Source organism: Chelonia mydas, chromosome 4, assembly GCF_015237465.2.
Source record: "Chelonia mydas isolate rCheMyd1 chromosome 4, rCheMyd1.pri.v2, whole genome shotgun sequence".
Lineage (NCBI taxonomy): Eukaryota > Metazoa > Chordata > Testudines > Cheloniidae > Chelonia > Chelonia mydas.
The window spans coordinates 98,145,586-98,163,610 of NC_057852.1; the positions used below are offsets into that span (position 1 = coordinate 98,145,586).

Consider the following 18,025-nt stretch of genomic DNA (forward strand, 5'->3'; position numbering starts at 1 on the left):
TTAGCACTAATAGCTTCATTATGGGCCTAATCCAGCAAAGATTTATATACACTTGTAAATTTGACTGATACATGCATACATAAGACTTTACAGGATTGGATCCTATATTTGGAAACTCACTCAAGTTCATCCTAAGTGCAGCTGGTCAGTTAAACCCCTTCCCCAATGAGCTAGGTAGGTATACAGCATTCTACCAGACAGGGGCTAAAAATAGTTTGCAGAATGAAAGGAAACAAAAAGAGCAATGAAAATCCCTGTTTCAACCCAGCATAATGTGTAATTCAGGTGGTCATGCATATGATCTTACAAAAAGTAGCCTACATTCACATTAAAAAGCAATTGAATCAGTTAGCTCCTCTGTATCTAAACCAAGTACATGGAACTATATTCTTCTGTAGGTTTCAAGGAAGACTCAGGGCCATGTTTACACATGCTGCAAACAGACATTTCTGTTGATGTTAGTGGAGCTGCATGCACTTATACCAGTTTGAAATCCGGTGTAAAGTTAGGAAAAGCGACACGAAGCTGTAAGAAAACAAAGATAGCTCCGCACTTGAGTGCATTCCCAATGCTAGTCTCCTGTTGTCTTGCAGCTGCTGTCACCCTGAAGGCCACACCAGACTTTGAAAAGAACACTGCAGTACCAGCAGCAAGGAGTTTAGAAGTTCACTTTTGGGATTAGCTTGCCCCCTGCTGGTTTCCAGTTTTACGCGCATAGTTCAGATTTCCTCAAAAGCAAGGCTGAAAGCACAACTGCAGAGCGGCCTTTCAAAATAAATCTGTGCGCACTGACGCCGGGTATTTTGTAAATGGTCAGGTCAGGGCATGTTTTTAAGCGGCAGCTGTTTCCCCTTTGGTTAGGGTACTTAATTAATTGTACACTTGACGCTGATGGGGTTCTAGAGAACCCCAGGGAAATATCGGCTGCAGGGGAGAAGTGGTGGAAAGATATTCGGGGGCGAGGGGGCAGCTCCCATTTCAGTGCAAAGTGCCACGAAGCCGGGAAAGCAGCCCGCTGGAAGGGCTGCTATTATTAACCCCGCGCCCGGCTCTCAGGGCACGAAGCAGGAGCGGCAAGAACTCTGGGCCGCTGAAAGCCGGTGGGACCGAGTTTCCCCCGGGGCAGGGAAAGTTTCTTTGAAATCTCTCTGGAAGACAGTCTCAGAAGTGGGGGAAGAAGGGGAAATCGCTTAGTTCCTTACCGCTTCGCAGCTGAGCTGTGCCTGAGCCGACGCGCCCCCGGCTCCTTCCGCGTCCCCGCCCCGCCACGTCGGCAGGCACTGGGACAGGGCGGAGGAGGAGGAAGAGGAGGAAGCCGGGCAGCTGCTGGCCGGCGGAGGGAGGGCTCTTGCCCTGGCTCGCTGGAGCGGCTGCCTCGTGCCAAGGGCTCGCTCGAGCGTTCCAAGGTTCCCTCGGGCCAGCGCAGCCCCGCGGGCTGGACAGGACGGCGTGGCTCGCAGCGGCTGAAGAAGGCGGGGGAGTGGGGGCGGGTCGAGTCCAGGGCGCGTAGCCTCGCGCGCATCGACGCCTCTCAGGGTGCTGCGGGTGCTCCCTCCCCCCGGGCTTTAAGCTTCTCCGAGCTGAAATCAGTCCTTTGTATTCGAACAGCCCTTAAAAGAAGCAACCCGCCACGACCCTCTGTTTGTTTGGCCCTGATACTTTTTGTGCAATTGCCTCAGGGATTCCCACTCCGGTCTTTCTTCTGTGCCTCTAATGCTGACCCATAGACTGAGGGAGATTATTAAGCGATGGATGCTGAGATTTTCCAAGCGGCTCCTTGTAATGGGAATTGGGCACCCAAATCCTGGAGGCAGCTTTGAAAATCTCAGCCTGGATCGATCGCTGCCTGCCCTTCTGGCGGGTAGTGTAGACAAGCCCTGTTGCGACTTAAATGCAGGAACGTTGGAGGAGCTATTGCCCTGCTATCCCAATGCATCGGAATTACTGTGATCTCATTTGATCACTTTCACGATTTACCAGCTCTCTTTTTTGTAAGGTTTATTTCTATAACTTCAGGCACCTAAAAAACCAAAACTCATTCCTTTCATGAGGAGAGGACTGTCCCCTTTGGGGTAGTCATTTCAAAGTGATTAGCCTCTGAGGAGGAAGGATAGCTATAGTGAGTGTTTTTATCTAGAAGGAAGGAGTCACAACCTAAACTCTGCACATAAGGGCAGTGTAGCAGCAGGCGAGAAGATAAAATTGAGAGTTAGGTGAAGGGGGGGAGGGTTAGCTGGGATTCATTGGCAGAAGTGGTCCAAGGGAGAGTGGTGAGAATTATGAGCAGAAATGCAGGTATAGGTAATGATAATTTATGTCAGGGTTTTGTTACATGACAATATAAAATTTAAGACCCAAAGATTTCCCCTCAGATATGTGCATTCAGCTTCTATTGATATTAACTAGTGTTACAGGCTTGTTGTAACTCAGGAAAAAGCAAAGGCTTGAACTGAGGGGGACTCAGGCTAACACAGTTCTCCTTGTTAAAACAAATGGATTTATCACAGTGCATATTTCTTCTACTTTGAGAAATGTACCAAAATGTAAAAATAAATAAATAGCCTTAACAAGCTGTTTTTCATACCTGTCATTATGTTTTAATGTTTATGCTGGCACCAGATGTTACATGACAGGACTGTGTAGGTCATGGTATGGCACCAAAAATGTAATGTGTATCGATGCCCCTCTCCAACAGGGCCAAATGTATACTTTCCAAAATTTTCAATTATTCTTATCTATATTTTTGTTTGTGGTAGCACCTCTAAGCCCCAGTTAATTATTAAATTCCTTGTAGAAAATTTAAATCAAAGTGAAGAGGAGAAATGTGTGGAAGCCTTGTAGAGCTGGCGACACAATGGAGTTATGACAGAGTAGGAGCTGGGAAACAGCTTCTGTCAGACCCTTGTGTTTACTGATTAATTCTCATTTTTCTCATTAATCCTCATACAGTATCAGCTGTACACCACTGGACAAATTACACAATATTAGCTAAATGCATCATCTTTCAGTATCAAAGAAAATTGGTAGATTGCAATTTCTTGCTTTTTGTTTCTGCTTTTTCTGATCCTTCAGTGAAATAAATGTGACTACCTATGTGCATAAAGTTAAGTATGTTGAGTACTTGCAGGAGTATTTGCAGTATAATACATGAGTATTTGCAAGGCCGGGAGCCCTAGTTATTTTTTTTCAATCTCTGCATTGAGTGAACCAGGATGTTAAAAAAAATTCAGAATTGTTCATACTAATTTCCAGGAAGTTACTGTTCACTTTGGGTACCAATAATGTTGTGAAACAAGTTCTGCATCATCTTTTGACTAAGAGAAAGTTGATTGCAGGCTCTTGCCAAACAACTTGTGGTTCTTGTCTCCTTATTCCTCCACTTCCTTCCTCATTTTATTGTAGGGCAGGACTCTTCAGTTTCATTCTATGGAAAGTTAGTGTGTAGATTCATCAGAGCTTTTTGCCACTTTTGTTGTTCTTCCTCTGCTGGAGAAAAAGAAAAATAGTTACTCTTGTGTAGTGTTGCTATAGAAGCATAAGGAAATACGTTATGATTCATTAAGGAATTTTACGAACAGAAAAGTATCTCAGTACCCCCAAATATGTTGTGGTGCTCATAGAAGCACCATTAAAACCAAACAACTTTTCAATAAATTTATTAAGGAAAGTACTCTGAAGTTCCCATTTTAAGGTAGGTGAGACCAGAATAAATATTGAGTAAATATATTTCCAGGGCATTTTTAATAAGGATAGAAAAATCAGTGCAGACCAATGATTATTACCAACATATTTTATATGTTTTTATTGATTTTTGACATATAGTATATATTGACAATTAAATCTTGAAAAATACAGAGGCTTGTCCTCTGCTTTGTAGTGGATTTGGTGGAATTTAAAAAAAAAACACTCTTTTGACATGAGCTGAAGAGGATAAGTGAAGCTCAGTAACTGGAGATCTATTTTACTCTTGATGGATGGTGGAGTTTCGGACTGACAAGGAGGCTAGTCTTAGAGTGCTAGTTTTACAAACTCTGTAGAAGCCTGTGCGTGGATCAGAAACGTACAAACAAACATATAAAGTTTTTAGCTAGGATGAATGTGTATTGGAAATGAATAAGCCAATGATATATGTCCTGCTGTTAAGTGTAATGATTTATTTTCTTAAGCATAGAGATTTCTTTAACTGAATTTATTTTTCTGTAGTTATGGTTTTAAATTTTGTTTTTGCATTTCTCACGCTAGTTGATAAAAATACAGTAGTTAATGCCACTTATTGTTTCTTATGAATTAGTGCAATGCTGAAATGTCTGGGTTGCAAACAATGCATAGGAATATTTAGTTCTTTCAAAAATAGTTCACACAGAAAATTAACTGTAAACAGAAAGTCATGGAAACATTTCTTTTGGTCTCAGTTTAATAAAAGTTTGTTCTAAATCTAAATTTGGGGCCAGATTTGACCTGAGTGTCTCTTTAATGTGCACTTTATGGTTTCTAGGAATGGTACTTGCTCTTTAAGAAATGAATGAATTCAGTGCTGCAAAATTTAAAAAAAAAATGTTGAGAAGGTACTGGGTGCCAGAGGTGCATTAGTGCTGCTGCTGCCCTCAGTGGGACATAACAAGGTAGTTCTGGCTTGGGAGGACATACCCTCCCTACTCATGCTCCAGCAAATGGTTGCACCTATGTATGAGCATGGTGAAGTATAATGGTTAACAGTGCATTAGCACTCATGAGAATGTGCTTGTTTCACTTTTCTAATTTATACTTTTATTTACAATATGTTAATCAGATAATATATAGGTATGAGTACTGAATTCAAACAGTGTCAATGGCCAGCCAGTTTGGCCTTATAATCACAGGGCTACCTTACCGTAACCGCTCTGATATATGACCGTCCCCTTCAGATTAAATAAAGTGTATTATGCACCATGTTCACTAGGGCAATAAACATTTTATAACAAGACTTTTGGATGTTGCCTACCTCCTGAAGTTTATCAGAGAGCACAGTCTTTACAGATGGCCATAATTGCCATGACAGAGGATAGATGATGATGTGGTTTGGATATAGCTGGTTCCTAGGCCATTTAGGCCTTGTCTACACTATGAAATTAGGTCGAATTTATAGAAGTCGGTTCTGTAGAAAGCATTTTTATACAGTCGACTGTGTGTGTCCCCACACAAATGCTCTAAGTGCATGTAGTCGGCAGAGTGTGTCCACAGTACCGAGGCAAGCATCGACTTCCGGAGCATTGCACTGTGGGTAGCTATCCCACAGTTCCCGCAGTCTCCGCCGCCCATTTGAATTCTGGGTAGAAATCCCAGTGCCTGATGGGGCTAACACATTGTCGCGGGTGGTTCTGGGTACATATCGTCAGGCCCCCCCCTTCCCTCCCTCCCTCCGTGAAAGCAAGGGCAGACAATCGTTTTGCGCCTTTTTTCTTGAGTTACCTGTGCAGACGCCATACCTTGGCAAGCATGGAGCCCGCTCAGCTAACCGTCACCGTATGTCTCCTGGCTGCTGGCAGACGTGATACTGCATTGCTACACAGCAGCAGTTTATTGCCTTTTGGCAGCAGACAGTGCAGTATGATTGCTAGCCATCGTCGACATAGTCCAGGTTGCTCTTTTAACTGACCTCAATGAGGTCAGGGGCACCTGGGCAAACATGGGAGTGACTCAGCCAGGTCATTTCCCTTTTAAGTTTCGTTTCATGGCGATTCAGTCTTACTGGCAGTGTCTTTTAATCTGCAGCCAGCAGAAGACGATGGCCAGCAGTCATACTGCACCGTCTTCTGCCGAGCACCCAGGAGATGACGATGGCTAGCGGTCGTACTGCATGGTCTGCTGCCAGCAAGATGTATAAAGATAGATGAAATGGCTCAAAACAAGAAATAGACCAGATTTGTTTTGTATTCATTTTCTCCTCCCTCCCTCCCTTTGTGAAATCAACGGCCTGCTAAACCCAGTTTTGAGTTCTATCCTTGAGGTTTTGAGTTCTATCCTTGAGGGGGCCATTCTGTTTCTTGCAAAGCCACCCCTTTTGTTGATTTTAATTCCCTGTAAGCCATGTCGTCAGTCGCCCCTCCCTCCGTCAGAGCAATGGCAGACAATCGTTCCGCGCCTTTTTTCTGTGCAGACGCCATACCACGGCAAGCATGGAGCCCGCTCAGATCACTTAGGCAATTAGGAGCACATTAAACACCACACGCATTATCCAGCAGTATATGCAGCAACAGAACCTGGCAAAGCGAAACCGGGCGAGTAGGCGACGTCAGCGCGGTGACGAGAGTGATGAGGACATGGACACAGACTTCTCTCAAAGCACGGGCCCTGGCAATGTGGGCATCATGGTGCTAATGGGGCAGGTTCATGTGGTGGAACGCCGATTCTGGGCTCGAGAAACAAGCACAGACTGGTGGGACCACATAGTGTTGCAGGTCTGGGACGATTCCCAGTGGCTGTGAAACTTTCACATATGTAAGGGTACTTTCATGGAACATTGTGACTTGCTTTCCCCTGCCCTGATGCGCAAGAATACCAAGATGAGAGCAGCCCTCACAGTTGAGAAGCGAGTGGCAATAGCCCTGTGGAAGCTTGCAACGCCATATGCTGGAGCAAATTAGTTTGATCCTCCAGCAGCCTCAGCATTGAATCCTGCCTCCTCTCATCACGCTGCCGCCACTTTTCAGCTTCAGCCCTCTCTTCAGCCCTCCACTTACTCTCTTTAGCCCGCCACCTCTCCTCCCGGTCATTTTGTGCTTTTCTGCACTCTGACATTGTCTGCCTCCACGCATTCGTCTGTGCTCTATCAGCGTGGGAGGACAGCATGAGCTCAGAGAACATTTCATCGCGAGTGCGTTTTTTTCGCCTTCTAATCTTTGCTAGCCTCTGGGAAGGAGAAGATCCTGTGATCCTTGAAACACATGCAGCTGGTGGAGAAAAAAAAAGGGACAGTGGTATTTAAAAAGACACATTTTATAGAACAATGGGTACACTCTTTCATGGTAAACCTTGCTGTTAACATTACATACATAGCACATGTGCTTTCATTCCAAGGTCGCATTTTGCCTCCCTCCACTGCGGGGCTAGCCCCTCATCCCTCCCCGTGACTAACAGCGGGGAACATTTCTGTTCAGCTACAGGCAAACAGCCCAGCAGGAACGGGCACCTCTGAATGTCCCCTTAAGAAAAGCACCCTATTTCAACCAGGTGACCATGAATGATATCACTCTCCTGAGGATAACACAGAGAGATAAAGAACGGATGTTGTTTGAACGCCAGCAAACATACACTGCAATGCGTTGTTCTACGATTCCCGAGTACGTGCTCCTGGCCTGGAGTGGTAAAGTGTCCAACCATGGTGGACAGAATAAGGCTGCCCTCCCCAGAAACCTTTTGCAAAGGCTTTGGGAGTACATCCAGGAGAGCCATGAATGCCAGGGCAAATTAATCATTAAACACCCTTGCTTTTAAACCATGTATACTATTTTAAAAGGTACACTCACCAGAGGTCCCTTCTCTGCCTGGCGGGTCTGGGAGGCAGCCTTGGGTGGGTTCGAGTCGGTACTGGCTCCAGGTCCAGGGTGAGAAACAGTTCCCGGCTGTCGGGAAAACCGGTTTCTCCGCTTGCTTGTTGTGAGCTATCTACAACCTCATCATCACCATCTTTCTCGTCCCCAAAACCTGCTTCTGTGTTGCCTTCATCTCCATTGAAGGAGTCAAACAACACGGCTGGGGTAGCGGTGGCTGAACCCCCTAAAATGGCATGCAGATCATCATAGAAGCGGCATGTTTGGGGCTCTGACCCAGAGTGGCCGTTCGCCTCTCTGGTTTTCTGGTAGGCTTGCCTCAGCTCCTTAAGTTTCACGCAGCACTGCTTCGGGTCCCTGTTATGACTTCTGTCCTTCATGCCGTGGGAGATTTTGACAAATGTTTTGGCATTTTGAAAACTGGAACGGAGTTCTGATAGCATGGATTCCTCTCCCAATACAGCAATCAGATCCCGTACCTCCCATTTGGTCCATGCTGGAGCTCTTTTGCGATTCTGGGACTCCATCATGGTCATCTCTGCTGATGAGCTCTGCATGGTCATCTCTGCTGATGAGCGCTGCATGGTCACCTGCAGCTTGCCACACTGATCAAACAGGAAATTGAAATTCAAAAGTTTGCAGGCCTTTTCCTGTCTACCTGGCCAGTGCATCTGAGTTGAGAGTGCTGTCCAGAGCAGTCACAATGGAGCACTCTGGGATAGCTCCCGGAGGCCAATACCGTCTAATTGTGTCCACAGTACCCCAAATTCGACCCGGCAAGGCCAATTTCAGCGCTAATCTCCTTGTCAGGGGTGGAGTAAGGAAATCGATTTTAAGAGCCCTTTAAGTCGAAAAAAAGGGCTTTGTCATGTGGACGGGTGCAGGGTTAAATCAATTTAACACTGCTAAATTCAACCTTAGCTCCTAGTGTAGACCAAGGCTGAGAGTTGCGCAGACGATACACAACACTGTGAATTTTTTTTGGAAGCATGATGTGAACATTTTTGCTTCTTTCATTTTTGTATATTTTGACTGCTCAGCTTTTTGAAGTACATTGGCACAACAGTGGAGGGCAGGGAGTTACCATAGTGCTTGTCCATATTATGTTGTGTTTTCACCTGTATTATCTTTCTCCTCCTTTTCCTGACACCAGGTGTCAAGGCTGATTCCCTACTCTGGCACTTCGAGAGCAGAAGGTGGGGGCCTGCAAGGATTTAAAAAAATTAATACTTGCCACTTCAGGCTTGTATTAAATCCTGAAGGTTACAGCTTTTCTCTGACCTTGGCTCAGTAAATGCTTCCACCACCCAAGTGAAAAACTGGCTTTTGCAAATCCTGGAAAAACTCACTTGGGAAGTTTTCCTTGAGGCCCCTCGGCTTTGCCACCCCTCCCTCGGGGAAGCCGAGAAAGAAAACAAACAAAAGGGAAACCCAGCTGTTGCCATCAGCTAATTGAAAAACATATGCACAGACCTTTTAAGACACAAAACCAATTAGGTTCTTAGAAAAGGTAAATTTTATTAAAACAAAAACAAAAAAATACCATACATCTGGAACTTGGGCTTTTGCTAGATTTTAAAAGAGCAATTCCAAAAATTAAGCACCCAAAATAGCTTTTTGGGGGGTTCAGCTTAAAGGTTACAAGCAAACAAAAGCATCTGGGGTTAGCACAGAGGAGTCCACAAGCCTTACAGAAAATAAAAGAAATAAACCTAATCGTGTCTATCTAAACATTCCCTGTCCCAATGAATCCTTCTAGGTATGGATGATGAATTTTCATACCTGGTCCAAACGTTACACAGCTTTCCAGCTGCCCCTGTCTCTTCAGCCCATAGAGAACAACAGAGAGACAAAGGGAAAGATTTTTCCCATTTTAAAAAGTTCTAGCCTTCCTATTGGCTCTTTTGGTCAGGGGTCCACTCCCTTTTCTTTACCTGAGGGACTTTTTAACCCTTTACAGGTAAAGCAAGCAGCCGCCAAGAGGGACTTTATAGCTAACTGGCTGGCTGGGTGTCCATAAAAGGTAGCTCTCCCCCTTCATTTATCAAACCAGGCTTGACTTAAATTTCAGAAATAAAACATGACATGACTAATGATGTTTAAGCCAAAACCAGCCACTTTTAAGGTTGTTTCTTTGACTTCCTGGGCTATACCAATGTTGCATCGTGAGTCATTATGTCAGGTCATTGTCTTGTGGCACCCTAAACTAGAAGGATGTGGAAAAAGCCCAGTGATTTCAGTGGGATGACTTACTAAGTAAGTGCTAGTCTATATGAGTTAGGGTGGTAGATCTAGCTTCTGAATTAGATCTCAAGGAAAGCAAAGTTCTCAGGGACTGTTTTTGATGGTGTTATGGAATTTTTAAAATTAAGATATCACAAATCATCAAGTGGCACTGTCTTACAAGTCATAGTCTTACAGGTTTTTGTTGTTGGTTTTAGCATGCAAGAAGTGTATAATCTTTGAAGAAAAGCTGTGTTATTATGTAATCCATGCCTGATGGGAATGGTGATCTGTCCCCCTGCAGTGGCACCTAGACCACTTAGCAATTAATGAGTCTGCTACAGCCTTAATTAAAAGGCAGGTGGCTTTTACCTCACACGATAAAGGATCATGCATTTAGCTCCAGAGATCCCAGGTTCAATCCTGCTTGCTGACAGATCCTGGTTGTCAGAGTTACAATTAGTTTTGCCATATAGGTTCTTCGTGGGAGCTGTGAAAAACAGCATGAGAGTTTGTTCTTTGCCTTAGTCTCTCCAACAGAGTCAATTTCTTGTGTAGAGTTGCTTCGCTGGAGCTGGGCATATGAGCTTGTGCTTAGGTTTCAGAAAGATGGATTTTCCTGTGTGCTGTTTGTGACCACCTCTGTTCACGGACTGTTGTGTATCATGTAAATAAACTAGTTATACTTAGAATCTACACAGACTCCATGTTATTGATTATTCCTCCAATAAGAAGCTGACTTGCAGGGCCTCAGTATCTGTACCACTTGACAGAGGGGTGACAATATAATAATAGGCCTATTTTTATCTTGACTTCAGTGTAGCTAGCACTGTTGCCTTTAAAGTAAAAGAGATCTATCATTCTCCCTTTCAGACCAATATGCAATTTAAATGGGACATAGTTACCGAAAGTACTTTTAGAAACCATTTTATGACAGGTTTCAGAGTAGCAACCGTGTTAGTCTGTATTCGCAAAAAGAAAAGGAGTACTTGTGGCGCCTTAGAGACTAACCAATTTATTTGAGCATGAGCTTTCGTGAGCTATAGCTCACTTCATTGGATGCATTCAGTGGCAGGAACTTACAACTAAACTATTTCAACTACAATGACAAAATGCTCAAAACCAGAATTAGAATCATGCTTTTTGACTTAGATTATTATTTAGTTGCAGGAGAAGATATTTGGGTGTCAATATAAAACTTGTTCAACAGAAGAAATATTTAATTTATTTTAAAACAAATTCAGTAGAAAGGGAAAGCAATTGATGGATCAGCTGAAATGAGGATTAAGGAATTTATCCTATTTAGGCTATTGCAAAGCATGAAACCATGCAGTTCAATAATATAATTAAATGAGCAAAAAGTTATATCAATAATGTCTGGAAAATATAAATTTGTGGAAAAAACGTGTAATTTCATAAGAAGTCAGTAGATGGCACAAACAACTTTTGGAAGGTTTGAGTGTTGTTAAATGTTGTTATCCAAATGAGCCGTTTTACAGGAAGTTTGTTTTTTGTCTTTTCCTGTATAATTTTTCTGCTTATTTGCGCAGCAAGACTTCCTGGTAAGAAAGAACTATTAATTTATGTTTGTTTTAAATAGACCTCTGATTAACTTAAAGTGTTGTGTACTCTGCATCTTATTCAGAAAATGAGACATGTTTTGTAAATTGTTTATGAACTAAAGTTTATTATTTGCTTTCTAGTCTGTGTGTGAGTGACTAGCGTAGCCTCATTTGAGTTCAGTAAATTCACTGAAAGAAATTATAGCAATATAAACACCTTTATACTGGTATCACTGTGTCTACCCAAGAGGTTTGCACCGATTCAACTAAATCCATTTTTGTGCATGTGTGTGTTTTCAGGATTGGAGACAAAGCAACAATATATTTTACCTGTATCAATTATATATTTTTACATCAGGTTTGTGTCTTATAATGGTATCTTACAAAATATATGGCCATACTTAAATAACTTTTCAATATATTCCATATATTTTGTGTGTTAATAGAGAGTTCTAATCTTAAATATTTAAAATGTATTTCAATTATGACAAGAATCCATGATTTCAGGAGTGCCTGGAGTTCATGTGTGGAGGAAACAACAGTTTGCAGCGTTGTGCCCGTGTTGGTCCCAGGATATGAGCAAGACAAGTATCAGAGGGGTAGCTGTGTTAATCTGTATCCACAAAAACAACGAGGAGTCCGGTGGCACCTTAAAGACTAACAGATTTATTTGGGCATAAGCTTTCATGGGTAAAAAACCCACTTCTTCTCCATGCATCTGAAGAAGTGAGGTTTTTACCCACGAACACTTATGCCCAAATAAATCTGTTAGTCTTTAAGGTGCCACTGGACTCCTTGTTGTTATTGAGCAAGATAAGGTGGATGAGGTAATATCTTTTATGGGACCAACTTCTGTTGGTGAAAGAGACAAGCTTTTGAGCTGTGTGGTTTGGAGCTTGAAAGCTTGTCTCTTTCAGAAAACAGTAGCAAAGTTTGCTTTTAGTTTCTCTCTGCCTGCATTCCGCTGGGTTTAGCTAGCTGCCTGCCTACTGTCAGCTGTGTCAGTCACCAGTTTTCCTCGCTGTGCAGTTCTGTTAGCCTGTCAATCATATTTCTCTGATCCACTCACCCACTGTGCCAGGTTTATACCTGTTTTAGAGTCTGATCCTGGGAGGGGCTGATCAGGTGCTGCCTAAGCTCAGAGTGAGAAATGAACACGTGACAAGAAGTGAGCTCCCAACATCTATGTTTTGATCTTAGTAGCTCAGATTTTGACCCTTTGTCAAATGAACAACATTTATTTCATAGGTTTCAGAGTAACAGCCGTGTTAGTCTGTATTTGCAAAAAGAAAAGGAGAACTTGTGGCACCTTAGAGACTAACCAATTTATTTGAGCATGAGCTTTCGTGAGCTACAGCTCACTTCATCGGGTGCATACTGTGGAAACTGCAGAAGACATCTTGATGAAGTGAGCTGTAGCTCACGAAAGCTCATGCTCAAATAAATTGGTTAGTCTCTAAGGTGCCACAAGTTCTCCTTTTCATTTATTTCATACTAAGTGCAACAATTTTGGATTAAATAATAGTTGGAAATTTTGCTTAAGAACACAAATAAAATTGAATATATTCTGATTTTGAACACCACACTCTCCCTAACCAAAATACTAAACAAAGCCAAGAACTGGTAAGCTTTATTGGCCTTACAGGCTCTTTCTGGAAGAACTCTACCAAAACCTGTCTCATGTCTCTGGTGGAGGGAAGGCGGAGGGCTTTTCTTTGCCACCACACTTGGCAAGTTCCTTGCTGAATTTACACCTGTAATATATATATATGGCGAGCGTGACTGTCTGGGAGGGCACTGACTGCAATTCCATTCAGCCATTGTAGAAGACTTCAACCACAACAATCTGTAGTTAACATTGGTTTTATTCAATTTACTTTGGGTGGGTGGTGAGTGGTCTTTTGGATGAGACCCTAAAAATCAAGATTTTGTCTGTTCTCCGTGTATAATAAGGATCCTATCGAACTTTAAACACAGTAGGGATTTGCCCCTGTGAACTTGGCTTAAATTCCTCACCACTACCACACATATGGGTTGCCTATCTGGCTGCACCTACCAGGTAGGAGGTGATTGCATTTTATTGATGCTCTGCTTATCAAGTTTAAGTGCTTTGGGATCATTCAGAATGAAAATTGCCTTGACCACGGCTCTGTCAAATGTTAGTTCTCAATTAATTATAGACCCGAAAGATCACAGACATGTTTTAACTCATATCAATTTCATTGTACTACAGAGCATTCTGACTCGAAAAGAAACTCTGGGCATGAGAAAGTGGACAAAGAATGTACGAATGTATATGTAAATAATTTGACTCTAATGATCAACATTCAGGAATAAAGGAGGATTTATTTTAATAAAGCAGCTGGAAAATGTATAGCCTCCTTTCAGCTGGTACTTACCTATAAAACATGGCTGAAATTATGTTGTGGGCAATAAGGGCAGGGAAAGAAAGATGGTAATGTATATTTCAGGGCCTTATTCAGCTGTGCTGTAGCATCACTTACATGAATGGGAGGGGGGGGGGGCATTTCACTTAAGGTTTGATCCTGCACAAACACGGAAAGAGTGTTGTCCATACAAGCACAAAGTAAGAAAGTTGGGGCAGTGAATGCTACTTTGCCCAGTCCTGTTGAGCTGTAGTACAGAGCAGCCAAGTTACTCATGCCTAGTAGCTGGAGTAAGTCCTAATATGGGAACAGATAGCTAATGCAGTCTCATGCCATGCTGAGGATTGCATTTATACTGCCATTCTCTGCCCAGGCCCAGGTATCCACTGGGGACTACCATGATAAAAGCAAACTAAATTTAATTTGACACCTAAGCCAAAACCTGAACCTAGGTCTCTGGAGGTGAAAATGCTGCACCTCTTAGCCCCAAGATTTCTAATTTGTTTCTCATTCTGGTTCAACATACTTTTTTAAAAAGGTGTTGTAAGTCAATGAGTTGATCCTCTGTTACTTAGTGACCTGCTAAAAATTGTTAACATAAGTAAAGGTTTGGCAAGGAATGTCAGTATGTTACTTCTAATAAAGCAGTGGTTCTCAACCCGGAGTCCGGGGCCCTCTTGGGGTCCTCGAGCAGGCTTCGGGGGTCCGCCAAGCAGGGCTGGCATTAGACTTGCTGGGGCCCGGGGCGCCAAGCCCCACTACCCGGGGCTGAAGCCGAAACCTGAGCAACTTATCTTCTCTGGGCCCACTGTGGCATGGGGCCCCGGGCAATTGCCCTGCTTGCTGCCCCCTAATGCTGGCATAATTGTTGTGGCACAAGTGGGCCATGGAGTTTTTATAGCATGTGGGGCTCAGAAAGAAAAAGGTTGAGAACCCCTGTAATAAACTATAATTTCAAGGAGGGTTTGTGAGACTGGGAATGGGATAGAGCCTATTCTCCTCTGAGACCTTTCCCCTCCAGCTAGTCTTTTCCCTCCAGCCTAGGGTGGCAGTGACAGACAGGTATTGCTTTCTGATAGCTCTTTGACAGGTTATGTGAAATGAATTAGTTGTTGGTCTCAATCCAGTTCCTACTGGACAGAGGTTTATGTGACAAAACCTCTATCTACTGAGATTAATTAATTTCCTTGTTGGCAGCCTCAGGAAAGAATCCAAGGACTGGATGACCACGGAAACTCTTATTCCTAGGGTTAGTCCCTTTAGTTCAAAAGTGAGGTGCATTTTGTACGGTCTGGGGAAGCTTGCATTGTCCCTGCTCATGCATAAACAGTAGATTTCAGTCTCCTGAACTGTCAGTCGGACACATTTTACAATAATTATATTAATTGTTTAAAAAGTAGTAATTGTGTGTTTTCCCCCTTAAACAGACATGAATGAACATCAATGTGCGTTGCCTCTACTGAATGGCAGAGTGCACTCCATTGCTGTTAAAATCAGTTGGAGAGAGGGACACTCAGCACCTTCCAGAATTAGACCCTAACACTTATATTGGACACTCACTTAGTCATTACTAATAGTGATTTAATGTGAATTCTTTTATAGGATTAGAACCAGTATGGAGAAATGCTGAAGAAGGGCAACGAGCATCTATAAAGAATAACAAAACAACATGGCAGAAAACAGAAGACCCCTTACAAACTTTCTCCTTTGTAGTTGTGTCTTTACAATAACTCTCTGGAACAATATCAAGCCATCTGATGAAAATGAATTTATTGCAAACTATTCCAGCAGCTTACTAGAAGACAATTCTGATTATGAAACCAAGAGCCTGCCGCTCTCACACACAAAGAGGCTTCAGTTTGCATCAGCAGATAACAGAATAAACCATTCTAGTTGGGATGTGGTACACAATACTTCGGACAGTTTAGTACTGTCAAATATCCCAGAGAATGGAATCAGTGATTTAATACAATTATTGTCAAAATTCAACAAAACCTCAGGATTACAAAATCTTACTCTGAACAATATTACAACGTCCTGGAAAAACTTTATTAGAATTCTTCAGATTGTGTGGCATACATCCATTGAATATTTCAATATCTTCGAGATGAAACTGTTGTCAGATATTAAAAAGCAATCCTTCAACTACACTGGTACTTCCATGAAAGCACTGATAATAACGAATGTTTCCATTGAAGTATTCTATTTTTCACAGGATGACCTATACCGCATATTTTCAGAGATGAACATTAGAGCCTTGACAATATCTGATTCGAAGATAATACATATGCTTTGCCCTTCCGAACGAAGTCAATTTCGCTTTTTAAGCTTTTCAAACAATGATTTGACAGATATGGTTTTTCAAGGCTGTAATAAATTAGATCTCCTGGAAACACTTATTCTACAGAGGAATCAATTAAAAAAACTTTCCAAGGTGAGCTCCATGACAAGTAAAATGAAATCACTGAAACACTTGGACATAAGTAGGAACTTGTTGTATTATGATGAGAACCACTGCCACTGGGTTGGAACGTTAGCTAAACTAAATTTGTCCTCAAACAAATTGACAGACTCAGTTTTTGGATGTTTGCCAATCAGTGTCCAAATACTCGATCTACAAAATAACCAAATCAGAACTGTCCCCAAAGACATTACTGAACTGAAAGCTTTGAAAGAGCTAAACATTGCATTTAACAGGTTAACTGAGCTGCCTGGGTGTAGTCATTTTAGGGGTCTGGAATTACTGAATATAGAAGAGAATTCAGTTCTCACCCCATCATCTGACTTTTTCCTCAGCTGTCAAAATATCAGAGCGCTCAGAGGAGGGCACAATCCATTCCAATGTTCTTGTGAACTACGAGACTTTGTTAATTTGGAAAAAAAATCAGGCGGAAGGTTGGTTGGCTGGCCAGAGTCTTATGTGTGTGAATATCCGGATGACTTAAAGGGAACCCAGCTAAAGGACTTTCATTTGTCTGAACTATCTTGCAATACAACTCTCTTGCTTGTTATAGCTCTAGTTGTCACAGTGGTGGTAGTGGCTGTGACATCCTTTCTGTGTATTTATTTTGATATAATGTGGTATTTGAAGATGATGTGGCAGTGGACACAAACAAAACGTCGGGTTTGGAACAGTCACCCCGAAGATCTGCAAAGCATTTTACAGTTTCATGCTTTTATTTCATACAGCGAACGGGATTCCTTCTGGGTGAAGAATCATCTGATCCCAAACCTGGAGAAGGAAGATGGGTCTGTACAGATCTGTCTGCATGAGAGGAACTTCATTCCTGGCAAAAGCATCATTGAGAACATTATCAACTGCATTGAGAAAAGCCACAAATCAATCTTTGTTTTGTCTCCCAATTTTGTCCAGAGTGAATGGTGCCACTATGAGCTTTACTTTGCCCATCACAAATTATTTAGTGAAAGTTCCAATAGCTTAATCCTCATTTTACTGGAACCAATCCCGCAGTATCTCATTCCTGCCAGATATCACAAGCTGAAAGCTCTCATGGCAAAGAGAACATACCTGGAGTGGCCAAAGGAGAAAAGCAAGCATGGCCTTTTCTGGGCTAACCTTAAGGCAACTATTAACAGTAACCTGCCAGTGTCCACTGAAGTGATTGTGGTGTAGACTGCAAGATAATTTACCAATTCTTGGATTTTATCTGTGTTAATTTTGCTTATAATGCAACTAGATGTGTAAGAAACTCAACTGATTTACTATGGAATGACCCTGTGTTAACCAAATCACTATCTTGCTCATAGTATTTGATTGTGTATCCACAAATACATGCAATACATGTAGAAATTATTATTTCCACTTCTATTAGTGAAATCATTGTGTAAAAAGTGTTCTTATATAGTTTGCCTATTATGAAAGGGCAGGAGAAGAAAATATTCCTAGTAATTCTACTGTTCTAATTATTTCATGTTCAGATGTTCAGGGTGAATTTTTTTCTGGAGCTGTGTTCCCTTTAATACTAGTCATAATTGAAAATAATGGAAATGATGAGTGGGTTGGATGTAATGAAGTTTTGTAGCATCATGCTTTTTAAGGCTGAAATATGTCTACAAATAATTTTGTGCCTGGCATGTTCTGGAGTTATGGTCTTACAGAATTTCTTGCTTGTATTAAATAAAATATAAAAGAAAGTTCTTTCTTAGGACTATCACTGGATTTTTAGTTATGAGGAAATCTTAGCTGTACTAAGTAGTAAGAACATAACATAATGGCCATACTGAGTCAGACCAATGGTCCATTTTGCCCAGTATCCTGTCTTCTGACAGTGGCCAGTACCAGATGCTTCAGAAGGAATGAACA

The 18,025-nt window shown here is 42.1% G+C and overlaps 2 protein-coding genes across 8 annotated transcripts in view; one reads left to right on the top strand and one right to left on the bottom strand.

Annotated features, from left to right (window-relative positions):
• Positions 1-1,482, bottom strand: part of FAM114A1 (family with sequence similarity 114 member A1) — a 70,518-nt gene extending 69,036 nt beyond the window's left edge. For 2 of the 6 annotated variants that reach the window (XM_043544520.1, XM_027822177.3), the window contains exon 1: positions 1,203-1,471. The gene's annotated coding sequence lies outside the window, so the exon portion shown is untranslated. Of the gene's footprint in view, positions 1-1,202 lie in introns of all 6 variants that reach the window. The other 4 variants (XM_027822176.3, XM_027822178.3, XM_043544518.1 and 1 more) reach the window with 4 other exon arrangements.
• A 1,944-nt stretch (positions 1,483-3,426) lies between these two features.
• On the top strand, positions 3,427-17,860 carry LOC102940161 (toll-like receptor 1). Of its 2 annotated transcripts, none has more exons than XM_043544521.1 (2): positions 3,427-3,691; positions 15,304-17,860. In XM_043544521.1, exon 2 carries the CDS (start codon positions 15,371-15,373, stop codon positions 17,333-17,335), a length of 1,965 nt encoding a protein of 654 aa, XP_043400456.1. In that variant the 5' UTR covers positions 3,427-3,691; positions 15,304-15,370; the 3' UTR covers positions 17,336-17,860. The 2 variants fall into 2 exon arrangements, with proteins under 2 accessions (XP_043400456.1, XP_007059775.2); XM_007059713.3 differs by lacking the exon at positions 3,427-3,691 and adding an exon at positions 11,217-11,314.
• Positions 17,861-18,025: the final 165 nt, after the last annotated feature.

Coding starts and splice junctions, on each gene's coding strand:
- LOC102940161 (XM_043544521.1), top strand. CDS start 15,371: ATGGCAGAAAACAGAAGACCCCTTACAAACTTTCTCCTTTGTAGTTGT.